Raw genomic sequence first — 21,705 nt, 5'->3', positions numbered from 1 at the left:
TTGGCGCTCAGCCTTTCTTATGGTCCAACTTTCACTGCCATACGTTGCAACTGGGAAGACCATAGCCTTGACTATACGCACTTTTGTTGACAGGGTGATGTCTCTGCTTTTTAGTGTGCTGTCTAGATTTGCCATGGCTTTCCTCCCCAGGAGCAAGCGTCTTTTAATTTCTTGGCTACAGTCCCCATCTGCAGTGATCTTGGAGCCCAGGAAAATAAAATCTGTCACTACCTCCATTTCTTCCCCATCTATTTGCCAGGAATTGAGAGGGCCAGATGCCATGATCTTGGTTTTCTTAATGTTAAGTTTCAACCCAAGTTTTGCACTCTCCTTCTTCACCTGCAACAAGAGGCTCTTTAGTTCTTCTTCACTTTCTGCCATTAGAGTGGTATCATCTGCGTATCTTAGGTTGTTGATATTTCTTCCGGCAATCTTAATTCCAACTTTTGATTCATCTAGCCCTGCCTTTCTCATGATGTGCTCTGCATATAAGTTAAATAGGCAGGGCGACAGTATACAGCCTTGCCGGACTCCTTTCCCAATTTTGAACCAATCAGTGGTTCCGTGTCCAGTTCTCACTGTTGCTTCTTGACCCGCATATAGGTTTCTCAAGAGACAAATAAGATGGTCTGGTACTCCCATCTTTTTAAGAACTTGCCACAGTTTGTTATGATCCACACAATCAAAGGCTTTAGCATAGTCAATGAAGCAGAAGTAGATGTTTTTCTGGAACTCCCTAGCTTTCTCCATGATCCAGCGTATGTTGGCAATTTGATCTCTAGTTCCTCTGCCTCTTCGAAATCCTGCCTGCACTTCTGGTAGTTCTTGATCCACATACTGCTGGAGTCTAGCTTGTAGGATTTTAAGCATGACTTTACTAGCATGAGAAATGAGTGCAATGGTGCGATAGTTTGAACATTCTTTGGCACTGCCTTTCTTTGGAATTGGAATGTAAACTGATCTTTTCCAATCCTGTGGCCATTGTTGAGTTTTCCAAATTTGCTGGCAAATTGAGTGTAGCACTTTTACTGCATCGTCTTTTAAGATTTTGAATAGCTCAGCTGGAATACTGTCACTTCCACTAGCTTTGTTGTTGCTCAGCTTTTCTAAGGCCCACTTCACTTCACATTCTAGGATGTCTGGCTCGAGGTCAGTGACCACCTCATTGTGATTATCAGGGACGTTAAGCTCATTCTTGTATAGTTCTTCTGTGTAATTTTGCCACCTCTTCTTAATCTCTTCTGCCTCTGTTAGGTCCCTGCCATTTTGGTCCTTTATCATGCCAGAGGTTAATTTCAAAAATAGGTTTAGTGCAAATTGTTTACACATAAGTGACAAATGGAGATAAATTCAAACCAGTACAACTTTATAAATTATTTCCATCTATCAGTTAAGGAAATGTGTTTATCTGAATAAACCATAGTTTATAACTAAATCCAACCATTGGTTGAGAATAATAAGGCTTTGGGAGCTTCTTTCCTTGAGAATTGGTATTCAAGGTCATATAACAGTAACCACACAAGCAACTGCATTTTGTGAGTAGGATAGAGCCCTCTTTTTCCACCTTTTAAAACTTATAAAATATGACTTACCGTAATATTTTCCAAGTAGGTCTATGGATATATATACTCAGAATATTTGAACTTCAAAATACTTTTTTTCCCACTGTCAAACTCTGATTAAAATTAAGTGAGCAATTTTTACTGAGCAAAAAAAAGTTCTTATTAAAATTTTGTCTTGGCCTTTGATTTACTGGGATTATTTTAAGTTATATTAATGCTGAATCACAAGAGCCAATCTTAATTTTTGCTTTCTTTTAGATAGCAATTTACATTGACATTCTCATGAAGAGTTGCTGTTTGCTAATATTTACCAAGGCACAAACAGACTTATCAACATTATAATATACAATTTGTCATAGATGTTTTATGCTTTAATTCAGAAGATTCTTAAAATGAATATAAAGCTGAAACCAGAAGCTTTTATTTTAGAACTACTGGAGAAGGAATTTCAAACAATTTTGGAACTTCGTTATATGTATGTTGATAGCAGAAAGAATTTTATTAATACAAAAATGGAAAAATATGTCAATTCCCACAGTGGCAGAATAAATGGAAAAAGTGATAATGCTAGCAGAGTTGACAAAATTAACTGTTTTAATCAAAGAAATGAATATATCTAGTTTTGTTTCTACTTGGAAACTGCTTCTAGACTTTGTGTTTGAAACAGGAAAAAAATAAATTCTGACTGGGTTTTGCTGATTAGATTAGTTTAGAAATTAGTTTACTAAATATATAAAAATAACAAATTGAGGTTGCTATGTTATTTTGTATTTATTGCACTGAAAAAAGTTGGAAATCAATGCTTTCTTTCCACCTTTATTTCACACCCTTCTGCTTTTCCTCCCTCATTTCCCTATTTTTATTTTCTTTTCAATTTTATATTGCAATAAGCTTCAGTAAAAATATTACCAAAAATCTAATAAAAGTCAATCAAAACACTCTAAAATGTATCATTTTTTCCAAACTATGACATGGGAAAAAGACTGTGAGAGAGTTTTAGAAAATGTCTAAAGAAAACCAAATGTTTTAAAAAGAATAAAATTATAAATTTCTCATTTTTAAAATCAGGATCAGAGATTTCCTATCCTATCATAAATGTTCCCTAAACAGCTTCCAAGCTGAACAGGAACCATATGTTTTGTAACACATGCAAAGCAAAGTGCTGTCTGCCAAACAAAACCAGAAAATATATTTACCAGCATTGGATCCTGTGAGGTTATAGCGTGCATTTAGTTTTTTTATGATGCTTTCATGAATTTGAAACCAGTCACTCTCTGTGTTACACCTGTAAAAAAGGTAACATTGTAAAAGCTACAGAGAACAAATGTTTCCCATTGCCAGTTCAGAGGATTTCTCTCCAAATAAGAAATGCATGCAAGCATTATTTCTACCTGTAATATGTGAATATCCACTAGCACCTGAAGTTTCATGAGAATGAATTTAAGACATGTTGCTCAGAGGTTAATGTTGCATCAACAGGAAAAGTAAAAATGTGAATAATCCAGTCAGCTCCAGATGTTAAGGATACCCTGAGCAAACCTGCCCTCTGCAGTTGCTATTCAAATAGTTACTTTCAGCAATAACTTTAATCAGTGCTTTTTTTCTAAAAAAAAAAAAAAAAGGTGCCAGAACTCTCATCTTGGCGGGCGCAGGAGGCGGGGGGTGGGGGGCGGTGCTGCTGCAGTCACAGGTGCGAAGGGTGTTGGTGGCGGGCTCCCCTCCCTGGGACCGGAGCCGGCGCAGCTGGTGCTGTGGGAGCAGCAGAGCCCACTCTATATGGCGGTGCTGCGCAATGCGGGCAGCGGAGGCGGTGCGGGCCAGGCGATGTTTTAATCTTATGATTTTAAAAATATATTTTTTATATTGTAAGTTTCCCCAAACCTCGCCATGTGGATTGCATACAAATATTATATAATTGGCAAATAAAGGTAGAACATATGTTAAATATACATCAAATGATAATATGCTTCCCTACAAAGTCAATTCTTGCTCAATGACAGACCAAGGAGTTAACTCGGAAAGGCAAGAGGAAAATCTAGAAGAGGTCTGTGCAGCTGTTCAACATCTTCATCAACGATTTGGATGAGGGGATAGATGGGGAACTCATCAAATTTGCAGACAACACCAAGCTGGCAGGAATAGCCAATACTCCAGAAGATAGGCTTAAAATACAGGAGGACCTGGACAGACTCGAACACTGGGCACTATCTAACAAAATGAAATTCAATTGTGAAAAAAGTAAGGTTTTACATTTAGGCAGGAAAAATCAAATGCACAGGTATAGTATAGGTGGTACCTTGCTCAATAGTAGTAACTGTGAGAGAGATCTCGGAGTCCTAGTGGACAATCACTTAAATATGAGCCAGCAGTGTGCTGCAGCTGCCCAAAAAGCCAACACAGTGCTAGGCTGCATTAACAGAGGGATAGAATCAAGATCAGGTGAAGTACTAATACCACTTTACAATGCCTTGGTAAGGCCACACCTGGAATATTGCATCCAGTTTTGGTCACCACAATGTAAATAAGATGTCGAGACTGTAGAAAGAGTACAGAGAAGAGCAACAAAGATGATTGGGGGACTGGAGGCTAAAACATATAGGGAACGGTTGCTGGAATTGGGTATGTGTAGTTTAATGAAGAGAAGGGTGAGGGGTGACATGATAGCAGTGTTCCAATATTTCAGTGGCTGCCACAAAGAAGAGGGAGTCAAGCTATTCTCCAAAGCACCTGAAAGCAGGACAAGAAGCAATGGATGGAAACTAGTCAAGGAGAGAAGCAACCTAGAACTAAGGAGAAACTTCCTGACAGTTAGAACAATTAACCAGTGGAACAACCTGCCTCCAGAAGTGGTGAATGCTCCAACACTGGAAGTTTTTAAGAGGAGACTGGAGAGCCATTTGTCTTAAGTGGTATAGGGTTTCCTTCTTCTTCTTCTTCTTCTTCTTCTTCTTCTTCTTCTTCTTCTTCTTCTTCTTCTTCTTCTTCTTCTTCTTCTTCTTCTTCTTCTTCTTCTTCTTATTATTATTATTATTATTATTATTATTATTATTATTCTTATTATTATTCTTATTCTTATTCTTATTCTTATTATTCTTATTCTTATTATTATTATTATTATTATTATTATTATTATTATTATTATTATTATTATTATTATTATTATTATTATTATTATCTTGTAGAAAGGAAAGGCCCACACTGATAAATTAAAAATCTTTGTGGTCTGCAAAAGGAATGCTGGTGGGCTAATCAGTGATTTGGTGACTAGAGGAGCATCTACAGTGTTGGAGCTTGTGGTCATGGTAAGCCATGGAGGCACTAGGCAACATGACTTTCAGGGCAGTGGTGGTGATTTTATTACTTTTTTTAAAAAAAGTTTGTGCTCTGTCCAACGGTGCTTGGTAGGCTGCATGTACAGGCCTGGTCTAGAATTTATTTTGGAGCATTCAACTATCTAGAGCAGGCATGTCAAACTCATTTTGTTTGAGGCAACTTTTTATAAAAGAATTGCCATTAATTTGTTTTAATAAAATTAATTTAAATCAATTTTTCACTTGATTTCAAATTAAATGAATGAGATTTTTTTTAGTACAATTGCCAAATGCAATAAGCTGGTTTTAGGTATATGTTACTGGAAGGAAAAAGCAATCCCTGTTGCGTTATTGATCCCAGAGAAACATTTGCATGTATGCAGGTATCCTTAGGGTGCCATAGTTATGGATGAGAAATATTGGTTGCAAAGTTGGCATTTCTGGATGTAATACAGATATTTTGGACTTATTTTTGTTTCTTTGCATGTTTGATATTTTTAAAAAGGCATATGCTACTGACTACGCTTATGCACACATGTAACATGATCACTGCTTGTCCAAAATTTTACTATACAGATAATACCCCCAGAAATTATTTTAGCCTTTTTAATAAATGTTGTTATTGATGTTAAGCTCACCAGGGAAAACATCATATATTGTTATGTATTGTTGTTGTTAGCTGCGAAGTCGTATCCGACCCATCGTGACCCTATGGACAACGATCCTCCAGGCCTTCCTGTCCTCTACCATCTGCTGGAGTCCATTTAAGCTCACGCCTACTGCTTCAGTGACTCCATCCAGCCACCTCATTCTCTGTCGTCCCCTTCTTCTCTTGCCCTCCACCTTTCCCAGCATGAGGCTCTTCTCCAGTGAGTCCTTCCTTCTCATTAGGTGGCCAAAGTATTTCAGTTTTAGCTTCAGGATCTGGCCTTCTAAAGAGCAGTCAGGGTTGATCTCCTCTAGGACTGACCGGTTTGATCGCCTTGCAGTCCAGGGACTCACAGGAGTCTTCTCCAGCACCATAGTTCAAAGGCCTCAATTCTTTGGCGCTCAGCCTTTCTTATGGTCCAGCTTTCACTGCCATACATTGCAACTGGGAAGACCATAGCCTTGACTATACGCACTTTTGTTGGCTTGGTGATGTCTCTGCTTTTTAGTGTGCTGTCTAGATTTGCCATGGCTTTCCTCCCCAGGAGCAAGTGTCTTTTAATTTCTTGGCTACAGTCCCCATCTGGAGTGATCTTGGAGCCCAGGAAAATAAAATCTGTCACTACCTCCATTTCTTCCCCATCTATTTGCCAGGAATTGAGAGGGCCAGATGCCATGATCTTGGTTTTCTTAATGTTAAGTTTCAACCCAAGTTTTGCACTCTCCTTCTTCACACGTAACACGAGGCTCTTTAGTTCTTCTTCACTTTCTGCCATTAGAGTGGTATCATCTGCATATCTTAGGTTGTTGATATTTCTTCCGGCAATCTTAATTCCAACTTTTGATTCATCTAGTCCTGCCTTTCTCATGATGTGCTCTGCATATAAGTTAAATAGGCAGGGTGACAGTATAGCCTTGCCGGACTCCTTTTCCAATTTTGAACCAATCAGTGGTTCCACGTCCAGTTCTCACTGTTGCTTCTTTGCCCGCATATAGGTTTCTCAAGAGACAAATAAGATGGTCTGGTACTCCCATCTCTTTAAGAACTTGCCACAGTTTGTTATGATCCACACAATCAAAGGCTTTAGCAAAGTCAATGAAGCAAAAGTAGATGTTTTTCTGGAACTCTCTAGCTTTCTCCATGATCCAGCGTATGTTGGCAATTTGATCTCTAGTTCCTCTGCCTCTTCGAAATCCTGCCTGCACTTCTGGTAGTTCTCGATCCACATACTGCTGAAGTTTAGCTTGTAGGATTTTAAGCATAACTTTACTAGCATGTGAAATGAGTGCAATGGTGCGATAGATTGAACGTTCTTTGGCACTGCCTTTCTTTGGAATTGGAATGTAAACTGACCTTTTCCAATCCTGTGGCCACTGTTGAGTTTTCCAAATTTGCTGGCAAATTGAGTGTAGCACTTTTACTGCATCGTCTTTTAAGATTTTGAATAGCTCAGCTGGAATACTGTCACCTCCACTAGCTTTGTTGTTGCTCAGTTTTTCTAAGGCCAACTTCACTTCACATTCTAGGATGTCTGGCTCGAGGTCAGTGACCACCTCATTGTGATTATCAGGGACGTTAAGCTCATTCTTGTATAGTTCTTCTGTGTAATTTTGCCATCTCTTCTTAATCTCTTCCGCCTCTGTTAGGTCCCTGCCATTTTGGTCCTTTATCATGCCCATTTTTGCATTAAACGTTCCCTTCATCTCTCCAATTTTCTTGAAAAGATCTCTGGTCCTCCCTATTCTATTGTTTTCTTCTATTTCTTTGCACTGTTCATTTAAGAAGGCATTCTTATCTCTTCTAGCTATTCTCTGGAATTCTGCATTCAATTGGGCATATCTTTCTTTTTCTCCCTTGCCTTTTGCTTCCCTCCTTTCCTCAGCTATTTGCAAAGCTTCCTCAGACACCCATTTTGCTTTCTTGCATTTCTTTTTCTTTGGGATGGTTTTGGTTGCTACCTGTTGTACAATGTTGTGAACCTCTCTCCATAGTTCTTCAGGCACTCTGTCTATGAGATCTAATTCCTTAAATCTATTTGTCACCTCTGCTGTATATTCAACAGGGATATGATTTAATTCATACCTGACTGGCCTAGTGTTTTTCCCTACTTTCTTCATTTTAAGCCTAAACTTTGCAATGAGAAGCTCATGGTCTGAGCCACAGTCAGCTCCTGGTCTTGTTTTTACTGACTGTATAGAGCTTCTCCATCTTTGGCTGCAGAGCATATAGTCAATCTGATTTCTGTGTTGACTGTCTGATGATGTCCATGTGTAGAGCCGTCTCTTGGGTTGTTGGAAAAGAGTGTTTGCTATGACCATCGTATTCTCTTGACAAAATTCTATCAGCCTGTGCCTTGCTTCATTTTGTACTCCAAGGCCAAACTTGCCTGTTATTCCAGTTATCTTTTGGCTTCCTACTTTAGCATTCCAATCCCCCATGATGATAAGGACATCATTTTTGGTGTTAGTTCTATAAGGTGCTGTAGGGCCTCATAGAACCGGTCAATTTCATCCTCTTCAGCACTGGTGGTTGGGGCATAGACTTGGACTACTGTGATATTGAATGGTTTGCCTTGGATTCGAACTGAGATCATTCTGTCATTTTGAGGATTGTATCCCAGTATTGCTTTTCCTACTCTTCTATTGACTATGAAGGCTGCTCCATTTCTTCTGAGGGATTCTTGCCCGCAGTAGTATATCTGATGGTCATCTGAATTAAATTCACCCATTCCTGTCCATTTTAGTTCGCTGATACCTAAGATGTCGATGTTCAATCTTGTCATCTCTTGTTTGACCACGTCCAGCTTTCCTTGATTCATGGATCTTACATTCCAGGTTCCTATGGAGAAAAAATCTTTACAGCATCGGACTTTCCTTTCACCACCAGACACATCCACAGCTGAGCATCCTTTCAGCTTTAGCCCAGTCGCTTCATTCTTTCTGGCGCTACTAGTACTAGCCCTCTGCTCTTCCCCAGTAGCATATTGGACGCCTTCTGACCTGAGGGGCTCATCTTCCAGCGTCATATCGTTTTGCCTTTTGGTACTATCCATAGGGTTTTCATGGCAAAGATACTGGAGTGGGTTGCCATTTCCTTCTCCAGTGGATCATGTTTTGTCAGAACTCTCTGCTATGACCTTTCCGTCTTGGGTGGCCCTGCACGGTATAGCTCATAGCTTCATTGAATTACGCAAGCCCCTTCGCCACGACAAGTCAGTAATCCATGAAGGGGTTGTTATATATATACTAGGTTAGTTATTTAAAGACTGAAAGTGCAACATAACTAGATTCTAAATAATCTATTTTTCAAAACACACAACAGTCCAAACAGTAAAAGTAAAGTCCAAATTAAGAATGTTTCATTCTTAAGAATTGTTTAGATTCAAAATAGTTTTCAAGAGTGTACAAAAGATACTATTTTTTTCTAGAATCAGCTAAATTAGACATATTACATTGAGAAAAATGTTTCTCATTTCTTTCCTGTTGCCTTTGATTTCATTGCAGAGATGTTAACATAAGAAATAGATTATTTTGTTATTTAATTTTACCTTCCAAAAGACAGAAGCAGATGAAAAATGTGAGGTTCTTTCCTGTTAGCTTTTCTGAATTAGCTGTTTTGGATTCTAAAAGTTTAGTTCCTAAAGAAGTAATCCTGTAAATAATTTTAATGTCCTCCTCTAGTGCAGGCTCTTTTATGACTCAAGGACTTCAACTCCCAGAATTCCTGAGCCAATATGGCTCAGCTTGGAAACCTCTCCCTTTCCCCTCAGCATGGCTGGCTTAGGATTTCTGGGAGTTGAAGTCCATGAGTCATAAAAAAGAGCCAATATTACTAGCCCTGCAATAGGCTTAGGAAAACCAATAAGGGAGCTGGGTTGGTTGTTTTTGTTGTTTTTGCAAAAAAAAGGTTCCGGAACGCCGTTCTGAGTGTTCTATGAGAAAAACGCCCTGACTTTAATTCATCCATCTATCATCATTTTACCAGATTCATCAGCTGAGACAGCAGCACAAGTTCTATTATCTGTTTGCATAATAATATAAATATGTATCATGCATGCAATGTAAAAACCTAAGACTATTGTTTCATAGCATTGTGTGCAATTCTAATTGGTAAATGAGTTACTGCTGCTATTAGGCAAGTTTGCATATGAAAGCTCAGTCCTATATCAACTGTTACTGCCAGTGGGATATGAGCTTAGATTAAGTGAATCTATCAGTAAGTCTGAGATGTTTTAATTTGGATTTTTGCAATGATCAGAAGGTTGGACTATGTCGCTTGACATGGTCCTTCCAACTTCATGATTCTAGATCCTATTCTCTGCTTTAAAGAAAAGCTTAAAATATATTCTCAATACAAAACACAGTTGGAAAATAAAACTTGTCCACTGGTGATACATTCAGCAGGGAACACTTCCAAATGAATTTTAACAAAAGTAAAAATAATCCATTACACTACTAGCCCATTACATTGTTGTAAAGTCTTTTCAAATCCATTGCTTCCCACAGCTTTAATTCAGGATCCTGAGGACCACAGCTGGAGAAAAGTTGCCCTTGAGACACATAATGATTTCTAATCCAAATACTAACTTTAAAAATAACAAACAATTCCAGAACATGGCTAACAAATAAAAGCCACAGAATAAGATCTCATTTTTCCCTCATTTAGGCTAACCCAAAATGCAAACCTTCATATTACAATTTTTACCTCAAAAACCATTTTGAAAAAGATAAACTACCTGGAAGACATTGGTGTTGAATGCAGGGATGAAGATGTCTATTGTTTTTTCTATACTTTTTAAATAAATTTTAATATAATTGTATGATTAATCAATACAGTTTATTATATTGTAGCAAATTTGCAAAGAATGGCCTAGGGAAGAATAGATTAAAGCCTTTCTCTAACCTTCTAGTATCAGATTTCAGACTGCTTTGAATTTTTACTCCTCCAGAAATTGAACCCACATTCAGGAACCAGACAAAAGCAGAAATTTCCCATTTTTTTCTCAACCTTCAAAGTGGAATGCATATATTCTATGTCTCCACAGTTGTTCTATCTGGCTGAGTTGTGCTGATCATTTTACTAGCCTCATCTCTTATAATCAATAAGCAAATCCTTGCTGCAGATGGTAGGGAAGAATAGAAAAAATTAAGTCTCTCCTGAGTTCTCTGTTAAAACTCAATTGATCCATGACCCCAGCTGATGGCTGATCAGAAGGGCAGATGGGTTCCTACGATTCTGATGTACTGCAGCAAGAATCTTACAAGACTGCGTATTTATTTATTTATTTATTTATTGATGGGATTTATATCCCGCCCTATCTCCCGAAGGACTCAGGGCGGCTAACAACAAAACATATAATAAGTACAGAAATCAAGATAAAAATGAAATTGAGAACATCAGTGCAGTAAATTAAAATTAGAGAATTTAAAAAATGAATTAAAAATACTAAATATAAATTAATTAAAATGCCTGTCAGTCTAGGTCAGCCTGGTGGAACAGGTGTGTTTTGAGGCCGCGGCGAAAGGATTGGAGGTTTTGGGCCATCCGAAGCTCAGGGGGGAGCTGATTCCATAGGGTTGGCGCTCCCACAGAGAAGGCCCTCCCCCTGGGGGTCGCCAGCCGACATTGCCTAGCTGACGGTACCCTGAGGAGGCCTTCTCTGTGTGAGCGTACTGGACGATGGGAATTTGTTCCCGGCAGCAGATGGTCCTGCAAGTATCCCGGACCTAAGCCATGTAGGGCTTTAAAGGTAAGTACCAGCACCTTAAATCTCACCCGGAGGGCAACTGGTAGCCAATGCATCTCACGCAGGAGGGGTGTAATATGGGAGTATCGGGGAGCTCCCATCACAACCCGTGCAGCTGCATTCTGCACCAGCTGAAGCCTCCGGGTGGTCTTCAAGGGCAGCCCCATGTAGAGAGCATTACAGTAATCAATACGGGAGGTAACGAGTGCGTGGGTGACTGTACGTAGGGCATCTCGGTCCAAAAAGGGGCGCAATTGGTATATAAGACGAATCTGTGCAAATGCCCCCCTAGCCACGGCTCCAATGTGATCTTCAAAACTGAGTCGTGAATCTAGGAGGACGCCCAGATTGCGTGCTCTATCAATGGGAGGTAACATCTCTCCTCCTATAGTCAGAGATGGAACCTCTTGGACTAAACGAGATGACGGTATGTACAGCCACTCAGTCTTGGCCGGGTTGAGTCGAAGCCTGTTTTCTCCCATCCAAATCTGTACCGCTTCCAGACAACGGGACATCATATTGAGGGCATCACTGGGTTGGTTCGGGGTGGAGATGAATAGCTGGGTATCATCAGCATATTGATGATATTTCACCCCGAAGCTACGGATGATCTCTCCCAGCGGCTTCATATAGATGTTGAACAGGAGGGACGAGAGCACCGAACCCTGAGGGACTCCACAATTAAGAGGCCTAGGGCTCGACCTCTGCCCTCCTGCCAACACCGTCTGCGAACGGTCCGAGAGGTAGGAGGAGAACCACTGCAGAACGGTGCCTCCCACTCCCAGCCCCTCAAGACGACGCAGTAAGATACCATGGTCGATGGTATCAAAAGCCACTGATAGATCTAATAGGACCAGGACAGAGGAATAACCTCTATCTCGGGCCCGCCAGAGATCATTCACCAGCGCGACCAGTGCCGTCTCCGTGCTGTGTCCTGGTCTGAAACCCGATTGGTACGGATCTAGATATTCAGCTTCCTCCAGGTTCAAAGGGAGCTGTCGTGCCACCACACTCTCAACGACCTTCGCAAGGAAGCGAAGGTTGGAGACAGGATGGAAGTTGTTTAAAACAGCTGGGTCCAGTGCCGGTTTCTTGAGGAGGGGCCTTACCACCGCCTCTTTCAAGGCAGCAGGGAAGTACCCTTCACTCAGTGAGGCATTGATAACTGCTAGGAGCCAGCCTCGTGTAACCTCCCGAGATGCATAGACTAGCCAGGAGGGACACGGGTCCAACAAACATGTGGCGGCACTTAGTTTCCCCATGATCTTTTCCACTTCATCCGGAGTCACAGGATCGAACTCTTCCCAAATGTACTCGGCCAACTTCATCGTTTTCCTCTCGTTAGTCAGAGTCCAGACCAGCCCGAATCTGAGCAATTTTGTCCACCAGATATTTACTAAATTCCTCAGCCCGTCTATGTAGGGGGTCCTCTCCCGTTTCTTGACTTAAAAGGGAGCGGACCACTCTAAATAGGGCGGCCGGGCGATTATCTGCTAGGTGAGTTGCTCATATGCAAAAAAAAATAGGCCACAATTTTTTAATTTACTATACAGTGGAGTGTGAAATACACACACACACACACACACACACACACACACACACCCACACCCATATATAATAAATTTGGATAGATTTCGCCCATATTTGGGTCGACGAGGAGCTCAAAAACACTCAAGACACACACACACACACACATATGTGTGTGTGTTCGTAGATTTTCACGGGTACAGGTATGTAGGACTTGGCGTATTCGGGTCTTTTCCCATGTAAGATTGAGAGTGTCTTGGCGACGTTTCGATGAGGTCCCACTCGTCATCTTCAGACCTCGTCGAAACATCGCCAAGACACTCTCAATCTTACACAGGAAAAGACCCGAATACGCCAAGACCTACATACCTGTACCCGTGAAAATCTACGAACACACATATGTGTGTGTGTGTGTGTGTGTGTGTGTGTGTGTGTGTGTGTGGTGTGTGTGTGTATATGTATATGTATATGTATTCCTTGATAAGATTAAAAATGCAAATCCCAGGCATGTTAAAATTAACAAACTAAACAAACACTGGGATGGAATAAGAAAAACTAAAACAGTTTTTATTGCTAAAAGATCAAGCTTTGTTGGCTAACTGCCAACGTCATCAGGATGGAAATGCTGGGGTGGGGAGATCGCGTTTATACTGTTGGTGTCTTCACTCTGCTCATGGAGTGTGTCACCAATCTGTTTGTTGAGGTCAGCTGTATTTCATTGAGTTGTCGTGCATCTGTTTTTGGGGGATGTAGTTGTCTCTGGGTATCTGTTGTCAAAAGTGAATTGCTGATAGTTCCATGTGTTGTAGCCATAGTTCTAGTCATTGCCCGTGTTCTCATACCAGAGGTCCTAAATAGTTGTTGCTCTTCTTCCCTGTGTTCTACATTGCAGGGTGGTTGTGTGTTGGTGCAATCTTGATTTTGATACAATGAGGCGCTCTGTGAATGCTTGCGTTGTTCGCCTTCATATCACGCACGTCATTCCTCTTCCCAATTCCTTAGTGCCTAGTATGCAGGGTGGAGGTCTATGTGCTGGTTGATAGAGGAATGGTTTGAAAACCAAACTTCCTTAAACAAGCGGCCACCTTTAGTGTTGTCACTGGCAATTGCCTCAGTCCCTGTTAGATTAAAGACGTGGTTGTGTGTAGCCATGTGTTCCCAAACCTGTGAATTTTGTTCTTGTCTTCTAATAGCGAGCTTGTGTTCATGCACCCTAGTCCTCAGTCGTTTTGCCGTCTCCCAATGTAATTGCAATTGCAATTCTGGCATGACATCTTATACATGACCGAGGATTTTTCTTCATTGTGGAGTGGATCTTTAGGGCGCATGACACAAAGAAATACGGCCCACCTCAACAAACAGATTGGTGACACGCTCCATGAGCAGAGTGCAGACACCAACAGTATAAACGCGATCTCCCCACCCCAGTGTTTCCATCCTGACGATGTTGGCAGTTAGCCAATGAAAGCTTGATCAAGGCTTCCGGTTTGCTAACGCTCCTGTTATGGACATCTGGAAGATGGTTCTCATCTTCCACATCCAGTTTCGCATCGCTGAGGAGTCCTAAAAGGACCAAAGAGTTGCCCTGGAGGGGCGACCAGCAAGAAGGGGCTTTTGCAGAAACGCAGGGGAGCCACATTAGTGCCTGCATTCCCTTTGAACCGGCGGACGAAAGACCGGCCATAGCAACATGGCCGGCTACGTGGTTGCAGACAGCCGAAGTCACACTTACCACCAGGCAACATTAAAGCAGCATGGAAGAGACTGGTAAGATTCCTCTCATATTCCAATCTTCTTCCTTTCACCTAAATAAGCTGCTAAGTACTTTCCCCCCTGTGGAGAGGGAGGGGGGAGTTTCAACCCTCCCTTCAAAAGAGCGGCGATCTAGCCTCCAGGGGTGTTTTTTAAAAAACATTGAAAAAACGAATTGATCTCAACTAGAACTTTATAACTTGTGGACTAAAAGCTTTTGACCATCTACTTCTTACTTTCTACTCTTATTTGAAAATTTGGCTTTGTTCTTCCAAAATAGAAGAAATAATTGAAAGAGATTAACAGATAGTTCCCTAAAAGAAACAGAAAAGAATTCTCTAAGCACTTGGGGGACACTCAGTGGCTAAACTTGAAATTACAATCTGACACTCTTAAAAGAGAGAGAGAGAGAGAGAAGAGAGATTTGGCTGACTCCTTAGAAAAACAAGATAAGACTAACCTACAACACCAGATGTGAGACTCCACCATGGAAGAAATATAGAAACAAATCTATGCTATGATGAAAATAACTTATCAGACTTATCAGTTCCTGTCTACAACCGGCGATGAAATAAGAGCTTTTGGGGAAAAACAGAAAGCGTCTTGGAGAAGCAAACTCAAATTGTGATTACAACTAATAATTTATTGGGACAGAATATAACAGAAGAAATTGAACAATTAAATACATTGATAGAAGAATTAACTACTCAACAAGCACAGACATTTGAAGATAAAAATGAGAAACAAATGGAAGTAAAATCACACAGTCCAGGACAACTATATCAAGAGATGAAAATAATGAGAGGATTTGGTGCTTTTATTAGACTCCTCAACCCTTCAAAAAGGAAGATTGGAGGGTTACTTCAATACGATATAATAACACATGAATTCTTTGATGATCCTGAAGCAAAGAAGAGAAAAATGATATGGCAAAGGAAAAAAGCAAGAATAAGATTGAAGAAGAATGGACATATCTAAGAGGCCTGAAACCGAAAATACTAAAATAGACAGGATTGTACTTGGATTATGAGAGATTGTTCTGATGAGTAAATTAAAATAGTAGCTAACTTTTTAAAAAAAAACCTCAGATGTATGAATATTAACAGTTAAATTGAAATATTGAGCTGTTTAAATGAAATTGATTAAGATGTATATATGTTAAGAATGATATAATGTAAATATTCAGATGTAGTGATATGAAAGGTTGTATTAAATGTTGAAATGGGAGAAATTTTTGGCTAATTTTTAATATGTGGAAATTATAATGAAAACAAGAATATTATACTGTATTATCAACTTGTTGATATGGAAATGAGATAGATAACAAGTATATTTATATTACCAGGTATTAGAATTGTATAAAGGGAAGGGAGGTCACCTAGAAATATAAAAATGAGAAACTTTAAATGTTTAACTTTAATATCAATGTAAAATTAAAGCTGGAAAAGTATATAAGGTGTCTGATGTCTTAAAGATGGAATGTTAAAATATAAAATATATTAAAGTATTGACAAATGTAATAACTGATGGATAACAATAAAAAGTATGTTAATTTAGATAAGAGATAATATGTATCAAAGGAAAAAAGAGAGGAAATTCTGCTTATAACAAATTGGAGATTTGTAATAATATGTATTTGTGCGAAATGGAACTATTGTAACCCAGATACCATGTTGCTTTTCAAAGATACCATTGTAAAATTGGAAAATCAATAAAAACTTATAAAAAAAGAATTTGAAAGAAAAATAATCTACAGATTATATTTCACTGATAAAATATGATCCAAATTTTGTTGTAATATATTACAAATATATGTATTCTTACATATATACTTTTAAAATAAGGTCATCTTTTGTATCATCAGCCATTAGATCTGCCATACTGAGGACTGCACAACCAAAAGGTCGCCGATACTGTATATTGCAAGCATTTTTCTTTTCACCTGCTCCCATTCGGCCTGTCAAAAAAAAATATTGTGAAAGAAAAAAAACAAGAGACATTAAATACATATCTGCTACCATCCACAGATAATTTAATAATTTTATTGGATGTTAACTGTGCCAATGGTGAACACCTTCAATCTGTCTCCTTCTGAATTGACCTAATAGCATGAAAACTAGAGAAAATGCCTACATTAAACTATGTGAGCCAGCATTCTAAATTTGACTTTTCTTAGAAGCATCCACAGTTCCCTATAAACCTTCTATTGACATCAAAGAGGAACCAACATTAAATTTCTTAAGCTCCAGCTATATACATTCACTAAATCTTTTCTCAGGAATAGAGGTTGACAATTTTCATATAGGAATCCAGTAATTCAGGTTTCTCATATTTCTCTCAGCAAAATCTAGAAATATAAAAATCATGAAACCAAAATCATTACCTTATATATTCCTTCCAATGTTAGGTTAAGTATGTGGCCCTAATAGGTATTTGTCTGATTAAGCAAGTCTGAGATTTTGTAATTTTTAAAGTGAACTGTTTGAAATTCATGGAGTTATCCATGGTGTGTATTCATTTCTTACTATGTTGCAAATCTTACAGTTTTAATTTAGCAGTACCTTCACTTACCATAATTTAATTCTCTGGTGGGGCATCTAAAGTCCAATCTGATTTAGTACGTTCCTAATACAGGTAGTCCTCGACTTACAACAGTTCATTTAGTGACCATTCAAAGTTACCTCACTGAAAAAAGTGACTTATGACCATTTTTCAAACTTATGACTGTTGCAGCATCCCCATGGTCACATAATCAAAATTTGGATGCTTAGCAACTAGCATTTGTTTGTGATGGTTGCAGTGTCCCAGGGTCATGTAATCATCTTAACTGTAAGTTGAGGACTACCTGTACTTGCGAAAAATATGAGATATGCAAGATAATAAAAATAAGAGGTGAAGAACAAAGAAGGGAAAATCATGCCAACAAAAGATTCTAAGGATAACCAACAAGAATTTAACTAAAATGGAAGGATTTTACAAGTTATCTCTTATTGAAGACTATATGTAGACATGATTATTTTCACTTATATGTTGTTAAAAACCACAATTCAATTTCACCTCTACTATTTTGACAAATTGTCAGTGCCTTGTGTGCTTATCCTCTCAATCTCTGCCTTAAATCCACATGAGCTATATATTTAAATTATGGAGCAATGAAAGGCACATTCTTATTAACAAATCACATGCTGAAATCATTGTTGTCACATCTTCTTTGTTTTAAAATAACCTGCACAAATCTGAATATTTGTAGTACAATTTTAAAAAGAACAACATCCCTAGGATCTACTCTTGGCCTTGCAAGGCAGAAATTATAGGCAACTGAACAGAAGCAGCTCAGATAGGAATTGAACTCAACAGAATATTAACTATTCCATTTATTGATATTCCGCATACACACATAGACAAACACACATAAAATTAGACACACAGATACACAGACACACAGATATACACAAACACACACACACACACATATACATATACATGCATATAAATATTCCAGAGTAGCTAGCTTAGCTGAGAATTTAATCTGCCTGTATGAACATTTCTAAGTGTTAAAAATAGTAATAATATGACAACAGTAATAATAACTTGTCAATTCATGTGACTCTGCCCTGCAGTTTGATAAGCTAGAAAACTGTTTATATCTGCCTTAAAAAGGATATGAGACTGACAAGTAATACATTAATATAACATATGTGGATTCTTAACAACAATTGTACAATTAGAAGTTTTCCTTCTTTGTCAGGAGAAATTAGTATATGCATACCAATGCGTATAATGTGCACAGTAATGTAGATGTCCTTCCTAAGCTCACTGCTTCCCAAATTCTGTGAAGAATCAGAACAATCCAAAATTATCATGTGGTTTTTTACAGATTATTGATATAAACAATTTTTAAAAATTAAGTGTTCTTCTGCCTAGCATACTGAATAGCAGTCAAGAAAAAAATATGGGGTATTCAAAAATACTTCATTAACACCACATTTGTACACGTATCTGTTCATAGTCCTGAGAAATATTAGTAAAAAAGTGATGTAACCATCTCATTTTTGGAGGTCTTCAAACCTCCAAATCTGCATTAAGTTAAGATTTCAAGTCAGAGAATTTTGAATGACTATTTGTAGGGTTCTAGCAGAAATAAATCTCACTGTACAGTTATGGTTGCAGCCCTGAGCATCAAAAGCTTATTACCCACTTGTAGTTTTACTATAGTGCTGCCAGGAATGTCAGTCAGCTTTTTGAAACTAGATGGAATCTTAGTTGATCAGATGTGAATAATCATAATGTGAGTGATATTAAACCATAAATGTGATTCTATACATGAAAATAAATCCCATTCAAATTATTCTTAAAACTTAATTTAGAAACTGTTTCTCACAAAATCCCACTGAAACGTTAAACATATTTCATATTGGAAAAAAAGACTCCTTTAATTCTGAGCCAAAATATATCTCAGAAGCAAATAGCAAAGCTATCTTTGTGCCTATTATATATTTAAATATAAAATTACTCTACCTATTAGATACTAGGCCAAATGGACAATTTATATTATTATTATCATGTTACTTTGTTCTTAGATATTAGTCTGAAGTATCACTATTGCATACACTTTGGTCATATATTTGGATTATTGAGCAAGAAATAAAAAACCTCATTAAAATACAGCAAATAAGGACAAATATATATAAAGCAACTCACCACAAAAAGAGAGCAATATCTTTCTGGCTTCTCTGGACATTTTGGCAAACCATTCCGATTCAGTTTTAAAAAGAATCTCTCACTATAAAATAAATATTATAATTGAAAATGGTAAATTTATCTGTCACAGCAATGTGCAAAAAACTCCCCATATTCATTATTTTGATAAATACTTTTTTGTCACTGTTTCCAAAACAATATTTTCTAACATTCTGGAACAAGGTTGCAAAACCACCCATTTTTCTATTTACCAGAGTAACTTTGATACTTTTGCTACAAAAGCCAGCTCATTCTAGGTCAAAATGCAGAATTCCATAAGGTTAAGATAATTGCTAAAAGAATCACTGATATGGAATCAAAGCCAGATGGGTCTTTAAAATAACTCATTGAATGAAGCAGCAACTCTTTAATTATATTTTTAATGATTAAGAAGTTGCTGCTTCAGTCAATGAATTATTTTAAATTCATTTCACAACTAAAATGTTACTGAACTCATGAAATAAAGTATCAGGGCTATTCATTATCATATAGTAAGTTTACTGTTAGAAAAATAATACTTGCTTTTTTAGTCCAAATCAGTAACAAATCACAGTTAATGTAAGGACCCACTTCAATCCCACATCTTAAGAAAGCAGAACTCTTGGAAACAATTTCTTCCAACAGGAACTTTTATTAAGAGTAGTTGATAGCAGGCATAATAGACAGGATCTGAGATATCCCACACAGAGCAATAGGTTAAAGTATCCTCAAACAAGACCCCACCCCATAGTCCACCCATCCGGTATGGGACGGCCAATCCCCATTTGTTAAGTCCATCATGGGAAAAGGGGAGATAACATCAGCCCATCTCCAGCTCCCGCAGTGATGGTCGATGGCTTCTTCACACCTTCCTCTGAGAGCGTAGAAATAAACCAGGCAATGAGGTTACATTCCTTATTTCCTCCCTTGTTCTAGCTGACAGTTTAGGGAGATAGAGTTCAGAGAGAGAGATAACGCAGGAAGCAAATGGTTACATTGCAGCAGGCAGGTAGAGGACACAGAGGCAATAAATGAAGGCAAAGGTTACATTGTAGCAGAAAGAGGAAGCAAGGGCAATAACCCCTGCCCTCCCCCTTGGGAGTATGGCAGAACACAGGGAAAGGTGAGACTTGATTTTGGGTCAGAGGGGATATAGATAGAAGTGAAATAGGTGTCAGAATCCAGTTAGATTTCATTTCTACCTATCTTCTCTGATTAAAAATCCAGCCCTTGCGTTCTCCTGGATTCTGTCATACTAAAAAAGGGGAGGGAAATGCATGGGGACTTTTGTTGCTTTCACTTCCTGTCTTCACTACAAAGTAAACTTTTGTTGATTCACTCCGGGTATACTAAACATAACAATGTAGTCATCTGCCTTTCATCCTATGTCTCTCTGAAGCTTTTCCCTGTATCAACAGTGAGGGAAAAGGGGAGGGGGAAAGATACAATACTTGGAGTCTGGGCAATAAAAAGATTGAATGATCGTGCCAACTGAGCTGGACTGATATTATCTTCCCTGAAATAAATACCTAGAATCTGCCAGTTTGGATTGCCCAGAAGAACTGCGGATTGGGGGGATGCTTGGGAACACTTTAAAACGTTGAATGATAGGGAGGACTTCCCAGATCCAGTCTAGCATGCCTTCAGTTAATTTCTCTTAATAAAGATTCCTGTTGGAAGAAAATATTTCCAAGAGTTCTGTCTTCTTAAGATGTAGATTGAAAGTGGGTCCTTACAATAGGAATGGGTTCTGACAGTTATATAGTAAGGAGGAGGATAAAATGTGTGATGAATATTTTCTTGCTGGATAAAAACAAAAAAGTCAAGAAGAGAATTTTTTTTTAAAATAAGTACATTCTATTTCAGTATGAAGGTTTTTTCCTTACATTTTATGAAAAAAGGAACAATTAGACTGACTACTCAGTCATCAACTTTTCCATCAAGAATTAGAAACCTAAAATGCAATTTTAAGCTGCTATTAAAAGAAATACTGATCAAAAGAAACAATACTGACAGGGTTAAGTCCATAATTTGAGGAGTGAAGAAAACTTCCATTTCTGTACCTTCTAATCATCTTATTCCAAAATTTTGCCATAAATAAGAGATTGCTCTATGCATTCTTTTTTAACTACAGCTTTCTCAGCTGTTTCTTCAGCTCTTCTCAAGGGCAAGTAATTTGTCACTCATATGTTCTTTTCCATATGCAACAGTAAAAATAGCAGCCAAAACATCTATTCAAGTTTTTTTTAAAAAAGGCACAATAAAAGAGCTAATATTAAGAGCTGCATCTTGTACATTTTCCCAACCTTCCATAAGGTTGAAAACTCTTCAATGAAGAGGACTTCCGGTTGGTCGCCATTTCTTTCGGATGGGAGAGTTCCTTGCTCTGGAAATCTCCTGCGCGTTGGAGGAGGGGGATACCGCAACAGCGCTGCAGGC

The 21,705-nt window shown here is 38.4% G+C and overlaps 1 protein-coding gene across 1 annotated transcript in view; it reads right to left on the bottom strand.

Moving 5' to 3' along the window:
* Positions 1 to 19,286, bottom strand: part of LOC308669744 (dedicator of cytokinesis protein 4-like) — a gene marked incomplete at its 3' end in the record, with an annotated part of 108,213 nt that extends 88,927 nt beyond the window's left edge. The window contains exons 1-4 of the mRNA XM_081330619.1: positions 19,249 to 19,286; positions 18,317 to 18,377; positions 16,372 to 16,504; positions 2,759 to 2,847 (exon numbers count right to left, since the gene is read on the bottom strand). Coding sequence (XP_081186745.1) covers positions 2,759 to 2,847; positions 16,372 to 16,499 — 217 coding nt within the window. The 5' untranslated portion in view covers positions 16,500 to 16,504; positions 18,317 to 18,377; positions 19,249 to 19,286. The remainder of the gene's footprint in view (positions 1 to 2,758; positions 2,848 to 16,371; positions 16,505 to 18,316; positions 18,378 to 19,248) is intronic.
* Between the last annotated feature and the right edge of the window lie 2,419 nt (positions 19,287 to 21,705).

This window comes from Vipera berus, assembly GCF_964194415.1.
Source record: "Vipera berus genome assembly, chromosome: 6".
Lineage (NCBI taxonomy): Eukaryota > Metazoa > Chordata > Lepidosauria > Squamata > Viperidae > Vipera > Vipera berus.
Note: the sequence above shows the minus strand (reverse complement) of the source record. Positions and strands in the feature narration are given on the sequence as shown.